This window comes from Podarcis melisellensis (genome assembly GCF_964234715.1).
Source record: "Podarcis melisellensis genome assembly, chromosome: 6".
NCBI classification, from domain to species: domain Eukaryota; kingdom Metazoa; phylum Chordata; class Lepidosauria; order Squamata; family Lacertidae; genus Podarcis; species Podarcis melisellensis.
Window position 1 is genome coordinate 90,468,943 of NC_138538.1, and position 26,255 is coordinate 90,495,197.

The 26,255-nt window shown below is 45.4% G+C and overlaps 1 protein-coding gene across 3 annotated transcripts in view; it reads right to left on the bottom strand.

The window, feature by feature from the left end:
* CACNA1E (calcium voltage-gated channel subunit alpha1 E) overlaps nt 1-26,255 on the bottom strand; it is a 505,628-nt gene that overhangs the window by 136,689 nt on the left and 342,684 nt on the right. For all 3 annotated transcript variants that reach the window (XM_081914516.1, XM_081914515.1, XM_081914517.1), the window contains exons 10-12: nt 7,288-7,403; nt 5,384-5,437; nt 4,644-4,730 (exon numbers count right to left, since the gene is read on the bottom strand). In XM_081914516.1, the coding sequence (XP_081770642.1) occupies nt 4,644-4,730; nt 5,384-5,437; nt 7,288-7,403 (257 nt within the window). The remainder of the gene's footprint in view (nt 1-4,643; nt 4,731-5,383; nt 5,438-7,287; nt 7,404-26,255) is intronic.

The window sequence follows — 26,255 nt, forward strand, 5'->3', positions numbered from 1 at the left end:
ATAATATTTACAATATTTCTCACATTGTCTCTCATCTGTCTGCCGGGAAGGAAGCCTGCCTGATCTTCATGTATAATTCCTTGTAAAACCTTTTTCAGCCTTTCTGCCAGTATCCCTGCAAAAATTTTATAATCCGTATTCAATAGGGAGATTGGCCTATAATTTCTGACTTGCGTCAGATCTGCATCGTCTTTTGGAATAAATGTTATGAGTGCTTCTCTCCACGTCTCCGGAATCTCTTTCTCCTTCAAAATCATATTCATCACTTCTTTCATTGGTTGTGTCAGAGTTGTCTCTAGTTCTTTATAGTACCTTGCTGTAAAGCCATCTGGTCCCGGGGCTTTTCCATTTTTCAGTTTTTTGATTGCCTCTTTTATCTCTTCCAATCTTATTGGGGTGTTCAGTCTCTCTTGTGCCTCTGTTGGAATCTTCTGTACTTCTTTCTCTTTTAAATATCTTTCTATTTTCCTTGTGTTGTTCTTTTCTTTCCTTCTATACAGTTGTTTGTAGAAATCCAAAAATCCTTTCCTAATCCCCTTAGGGTTGGTTATCTCCTCTCCACCCACCTCTATTTTGTTTATTGTATTTCGCTCTTTTCTTTCCTTAGTCTGCCATGCCAGCCACTTCCCTGCTTTATTTGCAAATTCAAAATTCTTTTGTCTTAATCTTTTAATATTCCATTCAACTTCTTTGTTTATCATCATTTCGAACTCCTTTTGCAACACTTTAATACTTTGTTTGATTCTGGCATTATTTGGCTTTTTTATCAGTTTCTGTTCGTTTTCCATAATTTGTCTTAATAGTTCCTTCTTTTCCTTTTCTCTATTCTTTCTTTTAATCGTATTCTGTTGGATAAAGTACCCCCTCATCACCGCCTTGCCTGCGTCCCAGACCACACTCTTCTTCGTTCCTTTGTCCCAATTATCTTCAAAATATTCTTTCAGTTTCTTCTTCGCCTCTTCAATTACCTTTTGATCATCCAATAAGTAGTCGCTCAATTTCCATCTAAACGATCTTTCTTCCAAACTCTTGATTTCTATTTCCAAAGGACTGTGATCTGAGATTACTCTTGGTTGAATTTCTATCTGGGATATTCTCGGTGCCAGCTCATTTGATATCCAAATTTGGTCAATTCTGGACATAGATTCATTTGGGTCGGAGTAGAATGTGAATTCTTTTCTTAGTGGGTATCTCAGCCTCCAGATGTCTATTAGATTACAGCTCTTTATCATTTCAAAAAAAGACTTAGGTAACTTCCCTTCTTTTGAGCTGTTATTCCTTAGTCTATCCATTTCTAAGGAGACCACCCCGTTCATATCTCCCATCAGAACTATCTTTTGGTCTGCAAATTCTAGTAGTTTGTCCTCCAATTTTTTGTAAAATTCGGATTTATTATCATTTGGCGCGTAGATCCCGACCACTATTATTTTTTCACCTTGCCAATTGATCTGAATTGCCATCAGTCTTCCTTCATCGTCTTTAAATATTTGTTGGGCTTCTATTTTGTTTTTGACGTACATTACCACTCCTCTCTTCTTCTTTTTATCTGAGGATATAAATTCATTGCCTAATCTCTTATTAATCAGGATCCTTCTGTGACTCCTTGCGATGTGGGTCTCTTGTAGACAAATTATGTCTAAGTTTTTCTTCTTTAAAAATTGTTCCACCTTGTTGCGTTTTTTCTTTTCATTCAGGCCATTCACATTCCAGTTCCAGATTTTTAAAGCCATATTATTTTACTTAAATGTATTTAGATGCCTTCCTCCTCTTCTTCCTCCTCTTTGATGTGCTTTCAAACTGCTAGGTTGGCAGGAGCAGAGACCAAGCAACAGGAGTGCACCCCATCGCGGGGATTTGAACTGTCGACCATCCGCGTCCCCAAGTGAGGTTATTACCCCTCTACTATTGTCCATGTTGGCTGACTCAACCATCCCTATTGTGTCCTTTCTTTTAGCAGATCAAGATGATCAGGTGACAGCAAAAACTGCAAGGCTTTTAGTGGGGGCAATTAGAATAAGATCTACTATTGGATGTAAACCTCCAAAATGTACTTTGTATAGTTAAGTTTTTAACTCTATCTTCGGTACATTTTTTTATTTTTTTTATTTTATTTTATTTTATTTTATTGCTATGTCTAGTGGCTGATGCAAATAAAGATTCTTCTGATATGATTTATATGGAGTCAGGCACAGGAAGCTTCAAGCCACAGCTAAAATAAAGACGGTCAGATCCTGTTCCCTCCCTGCTCATTTGCTATAGACAAGCTTGGGCAAAATTTAGATCTGGCTGTATGGACAGAAGGGAACAGGATGCTTCCTCCTTTTGGTCTGTGTATGTATCAATGAATGAGGACAAAATTATGATTTTTTAGAATCCAGCTTCTCCTCATTCAGGGCTTTAAGGTTTAACATTCGTTTGAGCCCATAGGAGCCATGAATTTCAGCAAGCTACCTGAGCTCATATTGACCCCTAAATACCATCTCCAGCAGAGTCTGGCCAACTTGAGCTTTGTGAGACCTTTCCCTATATGCATACAATCATTTCCTGTGGTTTTTTTAAAAGAGTAATTACTAGTCTGAAACTCATCCTGAAAGCTCAAGTGTGTCTGTGAATAAGCTGATAGTTTTTAAAGCATTAAACAGCACTTCAGACAATATTGTTCTCAGTCCCAGAAGGATGCAGCTAATCGCCAAAACCATGTATTTATTACAAAACAGAGATAGTATCTCCGTCACATGTTTACTGACACAGTATTCCAAAGAGTGAAGAATAAATCACACTGCAAACTTTCAGGCTAAAGAACCCAAATGAATACTAGTGCCAATTATCAAGTCAATGCAGAATCTGAGTCCTTTTCTGGTACGCCAGATATTGGGACAAAAACACCTACTTTATTATACTCTGCAGCAATACCCATGCTGACAGCTGCCTAACAAAAATAGTTTTAAAAAAATAAAAATCCAATGTTGAAAATCTACTGCATTAGGCCTGTAATGCACCCTTCCCAAAACTGCAGGAGAAATTGTTTATTCTCTGTGTTAATCAAGTCAGGGGCAGCTACTGGAAAGCGTGGCGCAATTAACTTATTTCAATCAAGAGTTTGCAATTATTCCCTCATTCTGTGCCTCTCTTCCAGAACGAAGGCAAGTCCTCCTGCCAGCCCCAAGATAACAGATAAATGAGATGTTCTGCTTCTCACTTGAAGGAGCCACAAAATCCTGGATGATCTTGTGCCAATGTTTCTTTCTAGGGTGAGTCCACATGCAAAGAAGAACGAAGCTTTTGAACCTCTAAGAGTTGCATAGGAATATCCCCCTTGGATCCGGCCCAATCGCCTTCTAAATCTGGCCCACGGACGGTCTGGATTTCAGCATGTTTTTACATGAGTATGCGGATGATACCCAGCTCTACCTCTCTTTTAAATCAGAAACAGTGAAGGCGGTGAAGGTCCTGTGTGAGTGTCTGGAGGCGGTTGGAGGATGGATGGCGGCTAACAGATTGAGGTTGAATCCTGACAAGACAGAAGTACTGTTTTTGGGGGACAGGAGGCAGGCAGGTGTGGAGGATTCCCTGGTCCTGTATGGGGTAACTGTGCCTCTGAAGGACCAGGTGCGCAGCCTGGGAGTCATTCTGGACTCACAGCTGTCCAAGGAGCCACAGGTCAATTCTGTGTCCAGGGCAGCTGTTTATCAGCTCCATCTGGTACACAGGCTGAGACCCTACCAGCCCACGGACTGTCTCGCCAGAGTGGTGCATGCTCTAGTTATCTCTCACTTGGACTACTGCAATGCACTCTATGTGGGGCTACCTTTGAAGGTGACCCGGAAACTACAACTAATCCAGAATGCGGCAGGTAGACTGGTGACTGGGAGCAGCCGCCGAGACCATATAACACAGGTCTTGAAAGACCTACATTGGCTCCCAGTACGTTTCTGAGCACAATTCAAAGTGTTGGTGCTGACCTTTAAAGCCCTAAACGGCCTCAGCTCAGTATACCTGAAGGAGCGTCTCCACCCCCATCGTTCTGCCTGGACACTGAGGTCCAGCGCCGAGGGCCTTCTGGTGGTTCCCTCACTGCGAGAAGCCAAGTTACAGGGAACCAGGCAGAGGACCTTCTCGGTAGTGGCACCTGCCCTGTGGAACACCCTCCCACCAGATGTCAAAGAGAAAAATAACTACCAAACTTTTAGAAGACATCTGAAGGCAGCCCTGTTCAAGGAAGCTTTTAATGTTTAATAGGTTACTGTATTTTAGTGTTTTTTTGGAAGCCACCCAGAGTGGCTATGGAAACCCAGCCAGATGGGCGGGGTATAAATAATAAATTATTATTATTTATTATTACAGAAGCAGCCCAGAATTAGCAAATCACGCGAGGCCCATTGTGTAAATAATGCATATATAGCTAGACGTTTTGGGGAAAGTTTCATTCATTGCTACTATGAGCTGAATAAAGAGCATGAAATTCACACTTGACTCCAAGTATGCTTCTTCCGATTTCATTTTGGTGTTGCAGTTTCACGCTTTTTGGTGAAGTATTAATGTTCACCACTGGTCAGAGGCACGGAAGCGACATCTTTGGATGAATGAAGACCTGGGTTTGGAGCAAGAGCCCCCAGGACAGGCATTGAATGTCTGCATCTTACCGACAGAGGAGATATCCACACGCTCATCGCTGGAGTCACGATTCATGACTTCTGTCCGATTCCTTTTAATGGTTGCCCTCCTGAGAACTAGGAAGGGCGGAGGATGAAGGGCAAAAAAGAATGAAGGGCAAAAAAGAGAAACGTCTCACAGATGGCATGGGAAAAGGACAGGTTCCTGATTTTTGCAATACGCCCAACGTGTTTTGGCTTAACCCTTCCCCCAACCATCATTTTTTTCCTTTGCAACCCATTCCCACCCACTTTCCCCAACTTGCCAAGGCAACACAGCTGTACATGTGGGGGAAGTAAAAGGTAAAGGTCAAGGGACCCCTGACCATTAGGTCCAGTTGTGACCGACTCTGAGGTTGTGGCGCTCATCTTGCTTTATTGGCCGAGGGAGCTGGTGTACAGCTTCTGGGTCATGTGGCCAGCATGACTAAGCTACTTCTGGCGAACCAGAGCAGCGCACGGAAACGCCGTTTACCTTCCCACCTATTGATCTACTTGCACTTTGACGTGCTTTCAAACTGCTAGGTTGGCAGGAGCAGGGACCGAGCAATGGGAGCTCACCCTGTCGCAGGGATTCAAACCTCTCACCTTCTGATCGGCAAGTCCTAGGTTCTGTGGTGTAACCCACAGTGCCACCCGTGTGTGGGAAAGTAGCCTAGTGGAAAAAGCAGCAGGCAGAAGAAGCATTCTGCATCTCCCCATGGATTTCGAATTTCAGGGTGTGAAATTACCTTCTAATGCCGATGTGCCAGAATTCTTGTTCTCTTCAGCCAGCATGACTTCCTCTATGTAAAGACGCAAAAAGATAATAAAAGAAGTTTAGGAATATATTTGTCAACTATCTAATCAGCAAAACAAAAGGGACAATATTATTTGGCGATATGAGACTAATTACATCATGGCTGTGGTAGGACCATTTGTCCACATCTATTCTAACTTGTGGGGAGAAAAAGAATCTTGTTCACTTGCGTATTTCTTTTTTTTTTTTTAAAGAGCATGTTATGTAGGTTTTATGTGAATTCCAAATGTCTTTTAAGCTGAAGATATAGTTTTAAAAATGGCACAGCATATTTGAGCAACATAGAAAACAAAAGGCAGGTGTGCACTCCTACGCAAGAGGCGTACAGTTAGGGAGCACTCAGCCAACAAACTAGAAAAGCCACCCTCAAACAAGAAAACTTCAAGAAACTCACAGACTGAAAATGGAAGAGTTTCATCACTATGTTCCAAACTGTATCCAGTATATGTCTATGGCTTGCAATATAACTGCATTCCACACACTACAAAACTTCAGTGGCAACCAACGTGGTATTGCATTTCTGGCAGTGAAGCCTCTGACATTTGTTGAACGAGCTAGTACGAATCTATGGATTGTCCACAAACATTCCAACTTCTCAGCAACAAAGTATTCACTGTAGAAGTTTAGGTGAGAAAGGATCGTTGACACAACAGGCACAAGGAGCTGCTGTGCAGAGCAGGCCAAGGAAACTGACTGAAGGAGGCACCGGAAGATGGGAAACCTAAGGGACAGGTAACCTGGAGGCAGGTTAGTTGAAGGGAAGAGACACGGAAGGGGAAGGGATGCAGGAACATGAGGGAAAGTCAGGTGGAACAGTCTCAGGACTAGGGAGCAGTCAGTATGGGTTACCAAACCTAGACCCTGGAAAGACTCCTGCGCCACTGAGAGTTGCAAACAAGGGGCAATTCTGCCAGCTATGACTTCAGCAGCATTGTGATCTAGAAGTCCTAAGGGGCAGCGGGGCAGAGGAACAGTGATAGGATGGAGCTCTGAATTAACTTCATGTTTTAATTTGAGCTACTAAGCTAATACTTTGATTCCAGACTAATGAGAATGCAATTGAGTAGATTGGAAGTCTAACTCAAAGGTGGGGTGAGGGATGGTGGATGGTGACGGGAAAAGGAATTATCTGTGGGCTTGAGTGTAGGTATGTATAAATATTTTTAAGGACTGTATGAAATGTATGCTTGCAATAAGTGTGTATTAATGCTGAATTATTTTAATAATAAAAACTTTTTTTAAAAAAGAGAATGCAATACTGTAATATTGCTAAGAGGACTTAAAGGTAAAGGTAAAGGGACCCCTGGCCATTAGGGCCAGTCGTGGATGACTCTGGGGTTGCAGTGCTCATCTCGCTTTATTGGCCGAGGGAGCCGGCGTATAGCTTCCGGGTCATGTGGCCAGCATGACTAAGCTGCTTCTGGTGAACCAGAGCAGCGCATGGAAACACTGTTTACCTTCCCGCCAGAGAAGGTATTTATCTACTTGCACTTTGACGTGCTTTCGAACTGCTAGGTTGGCAGGAGCAGGGACCGAGCGACGGGAGCTCACCCCGTCGTGGGGATTCGAACCACCAACCTTCTGATCGGCAAGCCCTAGGCTCTATGGTTTAACACACAGCGCCACCCACATCCCCATTAAGAGGACTTAAATTTCCCAAAATGGTTTTGTAAACTGCGCACTAAAAGAAGGCAGTTTCAGGGCACAGAAGGGCATGGGCCGTGTACACAGGTTTCAGTCGTCGGCAGCTCTGGCTCTCTCCTGACGGTTTGCTGTTTTTCCAAGCTGACAGCTGGATTGGCTCCACATCCTGCCCTGACCCCAGACCTACTTTACCTGCTTTATCTATCCAAGCCCGGTAGCCGTTCAGCTCCCGTTCAATCTGCTGCTGCCTCCTCAGTTTCATGAAGGCCCGGCGATTTTCCACTCTCTCTCTCTCTTTGGCAAATTCCCTGTAGAGGCAGGAAGGAGGCCAAGATCCTGTTAGAAAAAGACTTTCTGCAGCGCTACACCACTGAGTTGTATACCGCATAACACAGCCATGGCATGGAGGGGTGGGAAGAAGGCTGTCTTAGTTTGCGACAGGGGAAGCAAGGAGAAAACCCAAACAGGTGAATCTGGAGAGAGAGAAGCACTGAGCTCAGAGCAGGTCAGCTGAAAGCGATTGCCAGGGGTTTGTATTTATTTCTTCATTACTATATTCCCAGCCCACCTTTGCCTCCAAAGGCGGGATACGTGATTCCTCTTACAACACAGCAGGTTTGGCAGACTGGTTCAAGATTACCCACTGGGTTTCATAGCCAGGTATTTGAACCGGGGTCTCCCTGGTCCTATTATTTATTTATTTACTTATTTACTTATTTATTTATTTATTTATTTATTTATTTATTTATTTATTTATTTATGCATTTTATTGTTTTATTCATTTAGTGTACAATCTTTACAAATAAAGACTTCACACCCAAAATAAAATCATAAATGGTAAAACCTTGAGTCTCATGTTTTCATTTAGACTAATCTCTTCTCAGATTCTATTATTTTATTATTCCTGAATGTTTGTTTCCTTGTTTTAATTCCTTATTCTCAATCTCTTAAATCCTAGATATATCTTTAACCATTTTTCAGTTAGTTCCCTCATCTCCCTCCCCCAAGACCCATTGCTTCCCTCCACCCATACATACATACTGTTATTTTTTGTTGTTGTGTTGCCTTCTGTTTATATTTGTTGTTCCATCTTTGTTATGTTATTATCCTATCTCCTTTTGCCCTTTAAGCTATTGCATATTAATTTTTAAAATCCAAAACCAATTCTTTTCATGTAGACCTTTACGCATTCCCACTCTTTATAATTTTTTTTGATTAGGACAACTTCTAATTGATGCTGTTAACTTTGCCATTTCCGCAAATTTGCAAATTTAGGCTCTCCATTCTAGTAATTCTGGTATTTTGTCTGTTTCCCAATTTTTCGCCAGGTCTCCCTGGTCCTAATCTAATCTCCTCTAACCTCTATACTGCAGTGGATTGAGCTCAGGTGAAAGAAGGACCTTTGCCCCACTCTCCAAGCTTGTTTATGTGTGTTTGTACAAATTGGACTCAGAGGAAGCCTGCATCAGGCTGTTGACATCCTCTAAAAGCCAACTGATCCCTACCATACCTCAGTGTTAACAAATCAAGCCAAGGAATCACTCGCTCAAAGCTCCTCCCCACTCGAAACCCACCGCAAGCGAGTGCAAATAATCATAGCCAGACACTGGAGAGACCTGTCAGGAGTAAGACCAATGGTACCAAATAGTATGGGAAACAGCCCTACTAGAAAAATTAAGCAACAAACTGAAACTGACATGGGGACAAATAGAAGAAGACACCTTCACCCCGATATGGCTCCCCTTTATCACATACACAGCCCAACAAGACAACGACAAGAATCCACCAACAGCATATGAATCATTAAGGCTAACCTAATCCAAAACAACCAATCACACATGAAAACAAAGCTCACCACAGCCAATCACAAACGAACAACCACACCGGCCTAGGCCAACCTCCAACCTCTCTCAACACCAAAGGATCACAAGCGAATAGCAAAGAGAACCTGCTCAAGCGACGCTGACACAAAACCCCACATATATTAAGTAAAATAGAAACATCACCACCAAACCCCACTCCCAGTCACGATTCCCCCCTCCACCGCTTTCCCCCTTTTCTTCCTAATGTCTCAACAAACAAAACTGATCTGTAAAAATGTTACTTGGAAAAGAAAAGAGAGAGACACTGCTCATACTTTTGTAAACCAAGATTTTTTAAAAAATAAAAATACATAAAAAATAAGTCCTCTGGGTGTGGGGAAGGGGTATTGGGGGTCTTTGCTGCCTGACTCCGCTACCCCCTTTCATTCTCAGCTTCCTGCTGACTTAAGTTTGCAAATGCGGGTGGAACACATGAGGAGTATGAAATAAGAAACAGTGCCTCCACTTTTAACTTATGGCTATTTTACTCATTTGCTGGGAGGATGTTTTCCTAACTCATCCCTTCCCTCCCAGCAACCTTTGCTGACCGCAGCTTTCCAAGGACAACTTTAAATGATGTGGGTTGCGCAGGTGGGAGGGCTGAAGCGGCGCTAACAGGCAAGCTTGGCAAAGGCAGGCGAGAGGAGGAGGGTTGCGAAAGCCACGCTTGAAAGCTGAAAACCTTGGCTTGCGGTCCAAGGGATTCGGAAGAGCATGAACGATAAAGTAAGACCTTGTGCATAATTCAGAGGGCAGGGCTGCTGCCTTCCTGCTGTCCGAACCAAAGCTCTCTCCTGTCTCTTCAAAACATGCTTATAATTCCACGCATTCACTGCGCACTGACTTTCAGCAGAGAAAGGATTCATTCTCTCTCTCTCTTTTACACACACACACACACACACACACACACAGGCTGATGGGGTGGGGGCGTGGATGCATTATTCAAAGGAAATGTGTTTTGCTGCAGCCATGCTGCAGAGTCGCAGAATCTTCTGAAGGTGTGGAAGGGTGGGTGGAAAGGAAGAGAGGAGAGGGAGCAGGAGAATAATGCAGGCCCCCCTGGTAATACTCCAGGCTCCCTTGGCAACCACAATCCTCGCAAGGAGGAAGCTCTGTGGAGCCCACACAACCCTCTGTCTTCTTCTCCATCACATCTGCAAAACCGACACTCCAGCACGGAAGCAAGCAGCAGCACGGAAAACAACCCCTGGTGGCCCAAATGAGCATACGGTCTTCCTCTCTTCGCTTGTACAGCTCTGGGACCCCTTCCTCTGAAATAAGCTCCAATTAACTTGAAGTGAAGGCCCAAGACAGGAGTTGATCATCAGGTGGTCTGAAGCGAGCTGCTGCCATTCCTGCGGAGCCTCCTTTTATTGAGACAAATATGCAAGCCAGGCAAATACATTTTGGGCTGTGACCTTTACACATCTTCAGTCCCGAGATCGTGGGGTGGTACAAAGCTATTTTGGCACCTGTTTCCACAGCGTCATTTTCCCCTTGCACGGTGTATGACGAAGGAGACAAAAGGTCTCAGGGACAAAGGTTACAGACAGGACACCGCTGACTGCTGAGACCGCAAAAGGTCAGACATAGGGGACGATGTTCCGACAGCTGTGGCTTGTCTGGTGGGGGGAGGATTTTCCTGCACCCCAGGGTCACGCGTGCAGGCAGACTGTGGCTGCCTGCTGGTGGAGAAGTGTGCTCCCTCCACACCTCACTGTCCACTCCGCGATATCCCTACATAACCTGACTCCACAAAAGGAGGGCCAGTTCACAAAGACAAACAAGCCCATGTTAAGCATCTAACAAGCTCAGGCCAATGTCCCATAAGGCTGCTGATGCAAAGCAGGCATAGACTTGGTTGGGTTCTTCAATTGTCAGCATCGCCCTTAAGCCAGTACCACCAACTGGACTCATGCACTTCAGCCCCGACTGGGCTAGGCGAGCTGGGTAGCACTTCGAGAGACCACCTTCTGGACAGGAACAGGTCAAAGTGTTGTGGACTCACAGCTTAGAGTTGTGAGCACCGGATTCACTTCCACAAGAAGACAGTATTCGCACAGCAGAGTATAGCAGAGTCTAAGGTAAAGGTAAAGGGACCCCTGACCATTCGGTCCAGTCGCGGACTACTCTGGGGTTGCGGCGCTCATCTCGCTTTACTGGCCGAGGGAGCCGGCATACAGCTTCCGGTTCATGTGGCCAGCATGACTAAGCCGCTTCTGGCGAACCAGACCAGCGCACGGAAACGCTGTTTACCTTCCTGCCAGAGCGGTACCTATTTATCTACTTGCACTTTGACGTGCTTTCGAACTCTAGGTTGGCAGGAGCAAGGACCGAGCAACGGGAGCTCACCCCGTCATGGGGATTCGAACCGCTGACCTTCTGATCGGCAAGTCCTAGGCTCTGTGGTTTAACCCACAGCGCCACCCACATCCCCACTATAGCAGAGTCTAGCAGAGTATAAAAACGACTTGGAGAGCAGCTCTGTAGAATAACTTCTACTTATGCTGTCCCATAAGGCTGCTGATGCAAAGCAGGCATAGACTTGGTTGGGTTCTTCAATGGTGGTGGGAAGGAGGTTGACCGGGAGACCTCTATAAGGGCAGGTTGCAAGTATAAGAAATGTTTCTTTGGAAATTGCATTTTAAAAAATAAAATAATCAGTCTCTTCATGCATGATGCTTTGCAATGAAATGGACCCTTGATAGAGAGCTACCATCAACCCCACCTAATTAGTATACCTGTTAGGTACACGTTTTTCCAAAAAATACATTTGCCTCATCTGCACATGACATTTCCTTTTTTTAAGTCTACAGTGTGCACCTTAAATTGGACCTAGATGGGTTTATGGGATAAAGATACTGTTATTGGTTCCCACCACAGGAAGTTTAATTTATTGGTTTGTTGAATTTGTATCCTGTCTTTGCACCAAATGGTACTTATGACAGCTGGTAGCAATGTTAAAAAATAAAAGCAGCATACAATAAAAGCCAATCAAATACAAACTAAAATAAACATAAAAACAAGGCAGGTAAAAACATCAGTAAAAACAACCAGTTAAAACCATTTGCAAGTCTGTAGCACTGGCGGATTTATAAAGAAAAAGTTACGTGTCGTTGGCTGCAACGATAAACCCCATCAGAAGATTAAAGTGAGCAATTGCCCCAAGAGCACAATTTGCTTTTTACGAGCCTGGTTCTAGTTCAGAAACCCTGCTGCACTTCCAGTTTCATCATCAGGAGTGTGGGAATGACTATGGTTTCTAGTCAAAAATGAAGGGCAGACCACACATCTGAAAAGCACTTACTCCTGTGGTCTGCCTGTATTTGTAGAAGAAAGAGAGTTCCGGGTACCTTCTGGTCTTCTTCACGGCTTCTGCACAGCACTACATTGGAAAGTTCCTTGGAGAACAGCAGCCCAGTCCTCCCCCTCCCCTATTAAAGAGTACTCTCTGTCACAGTACAGTGTGGTGTAGTGGTCAAGAGCGGTGGACTCGTAATCTGGTGAACCGGGTTCGCTTCCCCGTTCCTCCACATGCAGCTGCTGGGTGACCTTGGGCAGTCACACTTCTCTGAAGTCTCTCAGCCCCACTCACCTCACAGAGTGTTTGTTGTGGGGGAGGAAGGGAAAGGAGAATGTTACCCGCTTTGAGACTCCTTCAGGTAGTGATAAAGCGGGATATCAATTCTTCTTCTTCTTCTTCTTCTTCTTCTTCTTCTTCTTCTTCTTCTTCTTCTTCTTCTTCTTCTTCTATGATGTTCATGCTGTCCTTTAGAGAGTCTCTACCCTTCTCGCTGAAGGGACGCGGGTGGCGCTGTGGTCTAAACCACAGAGCCTAGGGCTCGCTGATCAGAAGGTTGGCGGTTCGCCGGCTCCCTCGGCCAGTAAAGCGAGATGAGTGCCACAAACCCAGAGTCATCCATGACTGGACTTAATGGTCAGAGGTCCTTTACGTTTTTACCCCTCTCGCTAAACTGGCACTGACTTCGGAACAATGACTTGGTAACCTAGATTAGATGGATGGCTAAGGCCTATTCAGGAGTTCAAGGAATGCGTCGGAGAGATCACAGATGCCTGTTGCATCTGGATGCAATTGGGAATCCCCTTCAGGATCATGCAGGATTCCCAGTTGTGGGAAGGATTCTCAGCACATTCAGCTGAATGTACAAAGAATTCTGCTTCAGGCATTGAGCCTCAGCTCTTAGCATTGTCAATGGAGGCACTGGGAAACACATGCCCCCCCCATGGTATTGCCACACACGCTATTTAAACAGCTGCATAGGGCTCTAGTTGCTGCAGTTTTGCCACTGAGGCTAAATTCACCATAAAATATCAAAAAAATCAATAGCTGCCACTACCTAATAGGCTGAAAGAGCAACAGGGGCTTTCTGCACCGAGGAAAGGTTTAACTAGGATATCAAATGAAACTCTGCCACCTTCCAGTCTCTAACCACCCATGACCTCAAAAGAGCAAAAGAAAGGGCACTTGACCAAAGGGACAACAGTATTAATGTGGGAAGAGAGTAGATGAGTTAGCAGCCTCTCCGATCAGACCTGCTGTTAAGTTTATTAACACAGAGAGAATTGTTGCAGTCAAGGAAACAAAAAGAGCAGAATGATTTTAATGATACGTACTTGTTCTAGCTGGCATCATCGGTGGGTCTGTTATGTTTTACTTGGCCGCAGAAGTTGTATAGCATAAAGCAGTAATTTTGACTCTGAAATTAATGTCTTTCTCTGCCATCTTGGCAGAAAAGGTAGAGTGGAATCCAGACAGAAAACTGTACATTAATTGGAAATTGATGTTAGGACACAATCTGATTCAGGAATCGTTCTCAAATATAGGATGGATGGGGGAAGCCAAGCGTGTCCTTATCCGGGCCAATATACAATTAGAGTTTACGTTGAAAGAAATGGGAGCCTTGTAACCTTTCCACCAATTTACCTCAAACAAGCATGAACTGATGTGTAATTTCCTAGATTTCCCCATGATCCCTTGTGAAACTCTTTAAGAATTATCCAGAGGATGCCACCTGGATATCCGAATTTGTTAAGTTTTAATTTGTCAATAATGCCTAGAGCATCCTCTGTTGACACCCCTATTGGTCTCCATTCTGCCTTCCTGACAAAGCTAGCTCATGGAGGCATGTTGATGGGAAGAGTGCTAACTGCAGGATGAAAAGACTGATCTTATTTGACAAGACATAGCTAAGCAAATGGATCCATATGTTCATGTTTTGCAGTTCCCTTTGGTTTTAAGAACAAGACCTCACAGTGAAGCTTGGCTCAGGTTCAATGCAGCTCAATGCAGCTCATACAGGTGATGTTTTGCCTAACGTGCACTTTCAGAGGGTATTTTTATGAGCAAGTTCATTCTCTTATTAATAACGGTGAAGATTCACCTCCATCTTTGAGCTCTAAGGTGTTCAGCGAGAAACTGACTAATGGAAGCAATTCAAGATAAATAGGTGGTTCTCTCACGAAGGCAAAATATATTTCTTACTTACTTAAATACCTAGCTAACCAAAAGAAATATGTAAGAGAAATCAGACCAGGAGGGCCAGATCAGGCTGACATCCAGGGAATTGCTGCTATAAATGTTGGACACAAGGACTGATAAGCTCTGAACTCTCTGGACTGCACATATGAAGTTTTCATACTAAAGTTCTTTTTGCTCATGTGGACTACTGCTACACCTAGCCTTTCTGCCTCTGAATGTGCAAGTGAACCTTAAAAGTTGAGTTCTTTTTCTTCCAGAGAAAACCGATCCCAGAAAGACCACCCACAGCTTATTGAAGGCTGAAGATGAAAATAGTAGTGGACTAGTCCTGTTCTCAGCAGGTATGAAACCTGAGTCAAGTTTCCTTTCTCACACAGTTCACTTCTTTCCTATATTGTTGTGAGATCATAAAGAATCTGGCAAGGGTCCCATCTAGGACATCATTCTGTTTCTAACTGTGGTCAGGCATATATACCTCTGGGCAGATGGCCAACAGCCAGGACTTAAAGGTTGCCAACAACTAGAACAGTCTTTCCCCTGTTGTTTATTCCCAGCACCTGGAACTAAGAGATACACTAAGTCTGAACGTGGAAATTCCATTGAGCTAATGGCTATTGGGACACGGGTGGCGCTGTGGGTTACACCACCGACCCTAGGAGTTGCCAATGGTTCGAATCCCTACGATTCGAGCTCCCGTTGCTCGGTCCCTGCCTCTGCCAACCTAGCAGTTCGAAAGCACTTCCAGCGGGAAGGTAAACAGCGTTTCCGTGCACTGCTCTGGTTTGCCATGCTGGCCACATGACCTGGAAGCTGTATGCCGGCTCCCTCGGCCAAAAAAGCGAGATGAGTGCCGCAACCCTAGAGCCAGCCACAATTGGACCTAATGGTCAGGGGTCCCTTTACCTTTACCTTTAATGGCTATTAGCCACAATATATTTGTCTTCCAAGAATGTGTCCACTCCTTTGTATAGCCATCTAGCCTCCTGAAAACAATTTTTGTGAATTTTTATGTTCCACTGAATAGTCCTGGGAGCACACAAGTTGTCTGTTCAGAACCTACTACCAATTAGTTTTACAGGGTGATATCATTTCTCCACACCATGATGTCATTTCTTACACACTTCTAGGTGTCGTTTTTGTTTTCTAATCTAAAAGAATCCAAAACACTTTAGAGTTTCTTCGTAAGAAAGGACATCAACCTCTCACTCATACTCATTGCCCCTTTCTGTAGACCTTTTCCTGCTCAACAAGATCTTTTGACATAAGAAAGAGTGAAACTGGTGTGGCGGAAGGCTGGAAGCCCAAAGGCAAATGGAGCTGGAGCACAGAACAGGCAGAGCCAACCAATTCCAGTTTTGTCTCCATCTTCCTCTCTGTTGGGTTCTCTTAAGGAGATATGGAGGCACCACTGAAAAGACACTGTCCCTGGTTCTCGTCAGTTTGATGGGCATTCACAGTAAACCAATAAGTGAGGACTGTGAGGTGGATCTTAAAACACAGGCAGGAGCTTTAGTAGAAGAAGAAGAGTCTGGATTTGATATCCAAGAAGGGAAGAAGAAGAAGAAGAAGAGGAGGAGGAGGAGGAGGAGGAGGAGGAGGAGGAGGAGGAGGAGGAGGAGGTGCGGATTTGACATCCCACTTTATCACTACCCTAAGGAGTCTCAAAGCTGCTAACAATCTGCTTTCTCTTCCTCCCCCACAACAAACACTCTGTGAGGTGAGTGGGGCTGAGAGACTTCAGAGAAGTGTGACTAGCACAAGGTCACCCAGCAGCTGCATGTGGAGGAGCGGAGATGCGAACCCAGTCCACCGCTCTTAACCACTACACCACACCTGCACACAAGGGCATTAATGAGGTTAAGGAGGAGGAGAAAGCCAGAGCCAACCCAGGAAAGGTTGTCAGTACAAAGGCAGGGAGGGTAGGGCTGGCTGAGGGGAAGCAAAGGCTCAACCCACACTAAGGGCCTTCTGGGTAGTGGCACCTGCCCTGTGGAATGCCCTCCCACCAGATGCCAAAGAGAAGAATAACTACCAGACTTTTAGAAGACATCTGAAGGCAGCCCTCTTTAGGGAAGCTTTTAATTTTTAACAGACTACTGTATTTTAATACTTTGCTGGAAGCCACCCAGAGTGGCTGGGGAAACCCAGCCGGATGGGCGGTGTATAAATAATAAATTATTATTATAATTTTCACCTGCACCCCCCTTTTTTTTGCCCACTGCTTTCCCCATGAAAACCTGCTCTTTAACTCTTTGGGCAATGTGCAGGAAACCCAAATTGCAGTTTGTGGCACTGTGGGTTAAACCACAGAGCCTAGTATTTGCCGATAAGAAGGTCGGCGGTTCGAATCCCCGTGACAGGGTGAGCTCCCGTTGCTCGGTCCCTGCTCCTGCCAACCTAGCAGTTTGAAAGCACGTCAAAGTGCAAGTAGATCAATTGGTATCGCTCTGGCGGGAAGGTAAACGGCGTTTCTGTGCGCTGCTCTGGTTCGCCAGAAGCAGCTTAGTCATGCTGGCCACATGACCTGGAAGGTGTACGTCGGCTCCCTTGGCCAGTAAAGTGAGATGAGCGCCGCAACCCGGTCACGACTGGACCTAATGGTCAGGGGTCCCTTTACCTTTACTGAGTCAGAGTTAAAGAGCAGGTTTTCCTGGGGGACAAAAAAACAAAAAGCACTCAGACAACAGACCAGGAAAGCACGAAGCTGTGGCTAGAAAGGGTAGGTATTTCAAATGCAGCTGCACCACAACCCCACAAATTTATATAAAAGCACTCAGATAGTGGCACTTCACCCTCTACAACCAATTTCCTAATAAGCCTTATAATGCTGCCGCGCACCGAGTTGACATTTTCATTGAGCTACCTGTATCCATATTTTCCGTTCAAAGATCAGCAGTTTCACATTTGCATCCTTCAAAGAACTCTCAGGCGAATGTCATCTGGCTCTGCTGACTTGTTCACTTGCAATTTGTCAATTAGCATTAAAACTCCATCATTTGTCACCTCTGTTTGACATAACTCCTCAGTTTCCCTGTCGCCTCACAAAATAAGAGTTCAGATGGGGAAATGTGTCTCCATTTTCTTCCACATGAAGACTCACACATTTCGCCTCTCCAGAACCTGCTTTCAGTACACCTTTTGTGGTCTCAACGTCCTATCAAGTTTAACAGTCCTGGTAAGCTTAACTATCCCAATGCATTATTTTGAAAAAACAAAACCCACGATTTTTTGGGGTTGTGCTTTTAGCATAACTTTTTAATGTGAATCTTATGGACTTTTAATATCTGTTTTTACACTGCTGCTTAATCACACTAGCATCCTCTTTGAAGTCTTTATATACAGTCTAAATCTGCGGTGATATCGATGTTACACTTTGCTCCAATCCATTAATATTTACTAAAGTACCTTCTTGCTATTTGATGCTACAATTTCTCTCACCATCTCCTGCAACCACATCAGAGCCATTATTCTGCATCCTGTCATCTTTCCATGGCACAACCTTTGCACCCTTCTCTGCCTCGATGCCTCAGCTATAAGTCCTCACTCAGGTCCTATCCTCCTGCACACCTTGGCCACCTTCCTGTAGGAATGGAATTAGACACTAGGAGAGAATCTATGGTTTAGTTATTATCCTTCCTTGCTCAAGCAAGTGAGATCCCTTGCAGCTTAAACTTGGAAGCCAAGTCAATGTTGATTTAACCTCCCAGAAACCATAATCCAGGATGATGTGAGGCAGATTGTATTTTCCTGGTATTGCCCCCTTTCTCCCCCTTAAAAACAACAATCACACAAACATTGTTTTGTGAATAAATAAAGATAGTATTTATTTACATAATCTATATTTCAAAGCATCAGTTACTGCAGCCAAATGAAGGGAGGTTTATAGCAACTATCTAAGTTACAAATGTATAAAATGTAAGTTCAAAAGTGGTGTCTGAGCTGCACGTGTTGTCAACTTGGCAACATGATGGAGAGATGCCCAGGCAGGAAAGAAGCATGTTGTGTTACAGTTTCCTGCCAAGAAAGACAAAGGAAGTGATCTCACAGAGTTCTCTCTAGCAATTTTTATAGGACAGCTCAGGATGTAAACAGGAGTGTGAACCAGATTAAGCATCATTCCTTCTCCACGTTGAACTCTGCGAGTGTGCATGTTTGGAATCTCAAAAAGAGGATTCTCAGCAAACAACTATTGCCAGGATTCTTTGGGAGGAAACTATAAATCGAATAAAACCAATATACCTCTGTAGCAATACATGTGTATCACACATTGTTTCTTGAAATCTTGCCTGGAAAGTTTCTCCCTTTAGCAGTTTCTAAGAAGCAGGATGAAGGCACTGGGGGAAGAAATGGTAACTGTGTAGGACAAAAGAACCTAAATATTACAACAGGAATGGAGAGCTTGAGAGGATGGCAAGTAACATGCAGAGTATATTATCTGGTCTGATGGATCCACAAGTTGCAACCCATCTGCCATCTTCCTTGCTTGGCTCCCGCTCTTTTCAGTTTCCATAGGAATTCTCTTCTTCTTTGGCAATCCCTCATAGCCAAGTAAGATGGTCTTCCATGAACACAGTCTTAACAGTGAGACCGTAAGTGACTGTGGAGGCCAATTCTGGATCCACACATCCTTCCACAATGGGGACATAGGTTTCTGGGCGGGAGTTGATCATGGTGTGGATTTGCAAACATGCCTTCCTCTTAGCACATTTCGCCCTTTTGTCCTGAGTTTGAGCATCTTCCAAACCCATGAAACCCTTGATAAAGGCTGTTCTCCAGTTGGAGCTCTCGCAGGCCAGTGTTTCCCATTTTTCTGTGTTTATACTACATTTTTTAGATTTGCCTCGAGAGAGTCTTTCAATCTCACTCGCTGGATCATCACCTTGTTGTGGCGAGTGGGCTTGTACATTCCTATGACCCTTGTGAGCAAAGCCATGGGGAGTCTCGTACTTCCAGCAGAGGCACCCAAGGCAGTAAGGTCAAAGGGGAGGAACTAGACAAAGAATGATTCAAGAAGTCCTCAATGGCAGAACAGGCGGAAGCTAAAGCCACTCCCGACATCAGGAGGGGGGGGTTGCGGGCTCACGCCCCACCACATCCTTGCGGGGCTGGCTGCGGCCCCACGGGACTTGGGGAATCCCGGGAACCATTATTATTCATTATTCACCGCGCCAGCCAATCGGCTGGCGGCGGGGGCGGGCTTAGTAGGGATCATTTAAGGTTGGGGCAGCCCGTGTTCGCCCCTTTCTTTTCCTTTCAGCAGCTGCGGTTTCGCCCCCTCCCGCCCTTTAGGTTCTCATCTGGACTTTGCTATGGGCTTCGGCTGGTCGCCGCAAGGGGCCTGGTAGGAGTTTTTCCATTTGGCTAATTGGCTGTATTTTGGAAGCCACTTGGTTTTTTCGCCTACCTCGTAGCAAAACGTCACAACACCTTTGGTTGGGCATTGGCAGGGGTATTATCGTGCAAATGAGTGGAGGGTGAGGAACGCCATCACCTCCCCCAAATGTTGAAGGGTAGTTCGTTAAAGGACTCCTGGGGGCATCGCCTCATCCAAAACCTATGGAGGCTAGGGCCTAAAGCGTGCTCCCGAGCGGTAACCCCTCAGGGAGCGCCTAGGGATGTGCATCTCGGGGGCTCCCCCAGTTGGTGCTTAACCCTTCCCGGTTCTATGCTGGTTAGTCTGATAGGGCCAATGCCTAAAGCCAATACCGCTCTTACCTGTAATCAATAAAGTTGTGGCCATTTTTCGCCCATTAACCTAAATTCTGGTGTCCAGTATCTTTATTTATTCCATGTGTGGGAGGGGGCGGGAATCGCCACACAACAAGTAGGATGTTACAACAGCTTTGAAGGTGGATGAAGGCTGCAGGAGATAAGAATCTACCGGCCGTCATGACACTCATGCCATCGGAATAGAGTCTTACTGCAAAGACTGTCCGTTGGTCAGTGTGCACTGATCTACACACATAAAAGCAAATTAATGCACAGGCGTCTTTCAAAAACCCAAACTCACCGTGCGAATTCTACCTCCCCATTAGCAAGGAACAGTTTCTCCCTTAAAGGAGAGAAACCTAAGTCCTCCACAGACCACAAAACAGTGTGTGCAGGGAATCTGATAGCTACAATCAGATACTAATGAACTCGGGAGCTCCAGCACAGGGTGAAACTTTATTTCTGCTAGGTTCTTTGGTGAGGGGTCTTTAAAAACACGTTTTGGGGTGTGAGAATTTCAGATCTGTTCTGTTGAGGGCACTGGACCAGCATGGTCCTTCCGTTTAGCATGCTCCTTTGATTTGGTTCACGTAAAGCTTTGTTTACAGATTCAGGGTCTCTCACTGTTGTCATGACAACCCAGTCAGCAGAACATACCCACATACCTGCCTCCCAGGATAGCATGGTCTATAAAATATACATATCCATAGCCTAAGCGTGTGTACACACATACAATAATTAGCATACATGGACACAACTAATGCGGATATGTTTATTCATGCATTATGCCATTACACAAGTCCTTAAAGCCTGCATAAAGCAATATCAACTAGCAAAGATGTTTGATGGCTTTGGTCATCTATATGCCAACCAATCACGTAGGAAAACCTGCATCAGACAGGGATCTGAGTTGCAACTCAAGTAAATCAGATTTACGAAAATTCCAAGTTAATAATAATAACTTATTATAAGGCCATCCTTATAAGGCCATCTGCCTTATTGCAGGGCAGATTCGAGGGTAAACCATACATGGAACAAGTCTGCCCCTGCAGCTTGATGGAGGTAGAAACTGTCTCTCATGCCTTGTTACGCTGCCATTTCTACGGGGATATACGGTCGATATTTATTACCCCTGCTATGCAAAAATTTCCAAATGAATCCAAACTTCAATGTCTAAAATCCCTGATAGAGGACAAGGATCCTGAGATCATGTTAAGGGCCAAATTCTGTGTGATTGCCATAAAACTTAGGGAACAAGCTGTGCTATCATAATGATTAAGGCCTTAAATGATAATTTTACGTTATATGTTGGTGACTAAGTTTTAATTTATACATTTTTTAACTGTTGCTATATCTGTGGTGTCCTTGTTATACCTAATTGCAAATTCAAATGTATCCCTATACATACAATATTTCCTTGATATTGTATGCGGGCTGGAACTGGTCTGTGACCGAAATTAACAACAACAACAACAACAACAACAACAACAACAACAACAACAACAACAACAATGGATTATTTATGTTAGCTGCTGACATGACTAATTTTGCTACGGTTTTAGGTTTATTTTTCCCCAAGTTTGCAAGCTGTTGTAAGGGACTGATAGTTTGGGAAAGCAGCTAGTAGGCTTTTGAGAATTAGTAAGGAACACATAGAGGTTAAGGACTAAACATGAAATGATACAGCAATTTTGAATGTTCAGATAAGCTCTGCACATAGAAGCACAATGCATTTCCACATACAGAGGAGATTTGCATCTCCATGAAGGCTGGACTGCCTTCCGTCACAGGAATGAGGCAGACTTTTCATCACTGCAACATCTGTCCTTAAACACAGCACTTTGCCCCTTATGGAATCCACTGGGTGCCTGTTTCTTGGGAGGGGGGAGAAGAAGGAGGTTTGGCTGCTTTATGTATTTATTTAAAATGAATTAAAAAATAAAATTAATATGCTGCTTGACTGTTCCCCAATAGTCCTCTGACTGCAGCCTGCTTGTCTCAGAATAGTTGGAGAGAGTCCAAGGGTTCATTCCCTGTATATAATTTTTTAATCAAATTTTCTGTTTTACAATTTAAAGTGCTCATTTTTACATCCTTAATATATCAATCACTTCCCTTCTTCCCTTTCCATGGTTCATTTTACGTATCATAAATCCCTGCATATTTTACAAAAACTATACCATTCAGTAGTCCATTATTTCATCCTTCAAAACTTGTTCACACTGTTGAATTTATCTTAATGCTTCCAGCGTTTTCAGCTGTACACAATTATTTCCCATATATTCAATAAACATTATCCATCGTCTTTAAATGTATGTTTTTCTTGTTCTCTTATTCTATATGTTAAGTCTGCAAGCTGAACATATTCTGTCAACTTAAATTGCCATTCTATTTTGGTTGGGACCTCGCTCGTTTTCCATTTTTGGGTTAATGAAACACCGGCCGCAGTGGTGGCATACATAAATAACCTTTTTTGACACCTGGGAATTTCAGTCTGAATTATCCCCAACAGAAAGGACTCTGGGATTTTTTTTGGGGTGGGGAAGTACTTTGAAACATTTTTTCCAATTCATTATGGATCATTTCCCAATACTTTTTACCCTTTTACAAGTCTACCACATATGAAAAAAAACTTTCCCAATGTTCCATTCCCAAAGGGGATCTGTAACTAACCATTCTTTCATATGGATAAGCCAAGCCTTACAGGCACCTATGCGTTTACAGACTCCCTGGCTTGACGGATGGAACTGCTCATGGAGCGGATCTGTGTAAGATTTCTCTTCCGGGCTCATATCTGGTGTAGCCCAATCACAATGTCTTGACACACTGCAAGGAGCAAAAAGCCATAATGTGCTGGGCCCAGGGGTAACCCATGAAACGCAGTCCAGGACCAGTCCAGAATCTGAAGGTTCTGCTGGGAGTCAGTCCAAGAGGGCCAGGGCAGGACAAGGGGCAGGAAACCAGGCAAGGACAGGTACAGGATCTCAGGCAGGATCTAGCATACAGCAATGTTGCTCCTGCAACCTGCAGCGGGGTCTGACAGCCTTTTATCTTTGTTGGGGTAGCGGCTAGTCCTGATCCCCCAGCGACTCACCTCCCTGTTTCGCCCGAAGGTGAGCACTCCTCCTGCGAGTACTCAGGTCCCTCCTTCTCTCAAACCTCAGTCTCTGTAGCTTGGGAAACATCGGTGGGTTACTAGACCCAGGGGCCGCCTCAGCCTCCCCTGGGGCAGCTGTAAGTGATGGCCCAGCTGAAGGCAACGAGGTAATCCCCGCATCTGGAGCCAGGGCAGGCTCAGGCCCCTGACTCAGCCCAGCTGGTTTTGTGGCAGGGGAACCTGTGCAGACTGGGGCTCTTCAGGGTCAGGCCCCAGACTTGGTTCAGATGATTCCTGAGGCAAAGGATCCGGTGCAGACTGAGTCTCCTCTAGTTCTGAGTCCGAGCCCAAGTCCCAGGCCATCACACATAAGAAGGACCTGCTGGACCGGCAGCTTACACAGCTCAATATCCTTCTCCCAAGTTGATGTGCTAATCCTGGGGGGTTACCGTGTGGCGTGGTCCGAGTCCGGTCCGAGGTCGAGGGTGTGGTATGGAGGCTGGCTGTCAAAGCTGTAGCTGGGTCCAAGGCAAGGAGTTGGGTGAGGTCAGGAACTCTGGCAGAAGAGCAGGACAGGGTGCCGGCAGGAACAGGTTACCAACAATGTTGCTCCCACAACCTGGGACTGGGTTGGCTGGCTTTTATCTGCCCCAAGGCATAGGGCGGCCCCGGTCCACAGGTGACTCACCTCTCCTGGCCTGTAGGTGAGCACTCCTCCTGCGAGAACTTAGTTCCCTCCGCCTCTCTGCCCTGAGCCTCTGCAGCTTAGGAGAGGCTGGAGGGTTACCGGACCCAGAGGCAACCTCAGCTTCCCCTGACGGGGCTGAGAGTGGAGCACCTGCAGGCAATGGGTCCTCTATCACCTCCGGAGCCAGAGCGGATTCAGCTGGTGTCTGCTCCTGAGGATCCGGCACAGGTGAGGACCCTTCAGGTTCAAGCCCCAGCCCCGGCTCAGCTGGTCCTGGAGGCGGGGACTCCTGTTCAGGCTGGGATTCCTCAGGTTCAGCCTCTGAATCCGATTCCCAGGCCATCACAGTTGGCCAACAAGACACCATAAATCTCCATGTGCCTTCGCATCCCATCTCACGTGAATGGCTCAGCAAGCTGTGGTTTGGCCATTCTTGCTAAAGAAGTCACCTCTTCATTTGAGAGGTTTAGGTTTCTGGCACCCACATCAAAGCAATGCAGGTCATAGCTATAAAAAGAATGAGGAGTTTTTCACCAAAGCCAGGCCTGGAGCATGTTGTTTTGGCTGCGAGTATATTGGTCCCCAATCCTGCCAAAGCAAATACCAGCTGGCCTAGAGGCTCAGAAACATTTCCCACGGCAATTTTGCATAGAATGCAATTTGAAAAGTCAACCTTACTTTGGCAAACATTTTGGGAAGGTGCCTCATTTACTTCTAAAATAAATGTCTGTGAGCACATTCACATTTCTTCCCAGTCCGCCTTCTCCTCCTAAAGCACTTGGCAGAAGAGGAAGCGTTGGGGAAATGAGCAGCAAAGGAAACAAGAGGGCCTTCAAAATGCCCTCATTCGCCCTATGTAAGGAAAATGCCAGCAAGACAGTTGTATTTCGCAAGCTCAGCAGCTAATAGACCTAATTCCCCTCCCTCCTGCTCTGAGTGAAAGAGGATGCTGTTCCACGAGTCGCAGGCGCTAACCCAGGCTTTGGTTTCCTTGGAATGAGGGACGGTGGAGACTGTAGTGTCTTTATGATACATGGTTTATTTACACATACAGTCATACCTCGGGTTATGAATGCTGCGGGATACTTCCGGGTTTCAGCGCTCATGAACAGAAGCACAAAATGACGTCACACGCACGCACAGAAGCGCTGAATCACGTCATGTGCAGACGCGGCACTTCAGGCTGCGAACGCTGTGAGTTGCGAACGTGCCTCCCGCACGGATCACGTTCGCAACCCGAGGTATGACTGTATATACAATTTGAGCTGGCAACTCCTGCAGCCAAGCTGGTGCCAAATTCATTACCCTGCTTTCTTTTGGACCACATCAGCAAATCCAAGATGGGGGGGGGGTGTCTTGTCATCTGGGTAGCTGAGTGCATCCATACACAATGCCCAATGTTGCACCCCAAGGAGATGGCTTCAATGCTGCTAACACAGCAAAAATTACGCAAAAGGCAGTCGTTACTAGTTATTGGTCTCTGCAGCTACAGCAGGCACTGTGATTCTCCAGCGGTCTGACTTCCACCCCCACCCACCAGAGGTACACTCCATTTACTCTCAAGACAGATGCCAACAACACAACACAAACCTACGATGGAGGGGCTCACAGCATTAGCACCACAGAAGGCCCTGCCTCTCCCATCATCACAGCCTTGGATTCAAACTCTCTAGTTGCTGCCTGCTTCCAGCCCAGCTCTTCCAGCCAATTCTCCGCCTTTCTGTCTTTCTCACTGCCAGCTAGGAAAGGGAAAAGGTTCACGCATTTGCCCTCTGGTACAGAGCAACCTCCTTTGTTATCCTAACTGCCATTATTCCTTGGCGATGCTTAAGTGACAACTGCGACCCTTAACTCACAAAGGATCTTGGTTGGCTACTTCAGCAAACAAATTCTCCACCAGATTTTAAACCCTTGCTGGATCCAGGATCCCAGGAACTAGGAGGGACTCAGGCATCCTGCGAGCTGTGCTGGGCCTGGGTGTTAACCTGAGCAACATGGTCCAGGTCCGGTCCCGAATCCAAGGATTCCACGAGGAGTCAGTCCTGATCCCCCGGCGACTCACCTCCCTGTCTTGCCCGAAGGCAAGCACTCCTCCTGCGACTACTCAGGTCTCTCCTTCTCTCAGACCTGAGTCTCTGTAGCTCGGGAGATGTCGGTGGGTTACTAGACTCAGGGGCCGCCTTAGCCTCTCCTGACCCAACTGGTAGTGGAGCAGCTGTAAGTGATGGTCCAGCTGAAGGCAACAAGGTCATCTCCGCATCTGGAGCCAGGGCAGGCTCAAGCCCCTGACTTGGCTCAGCTGGT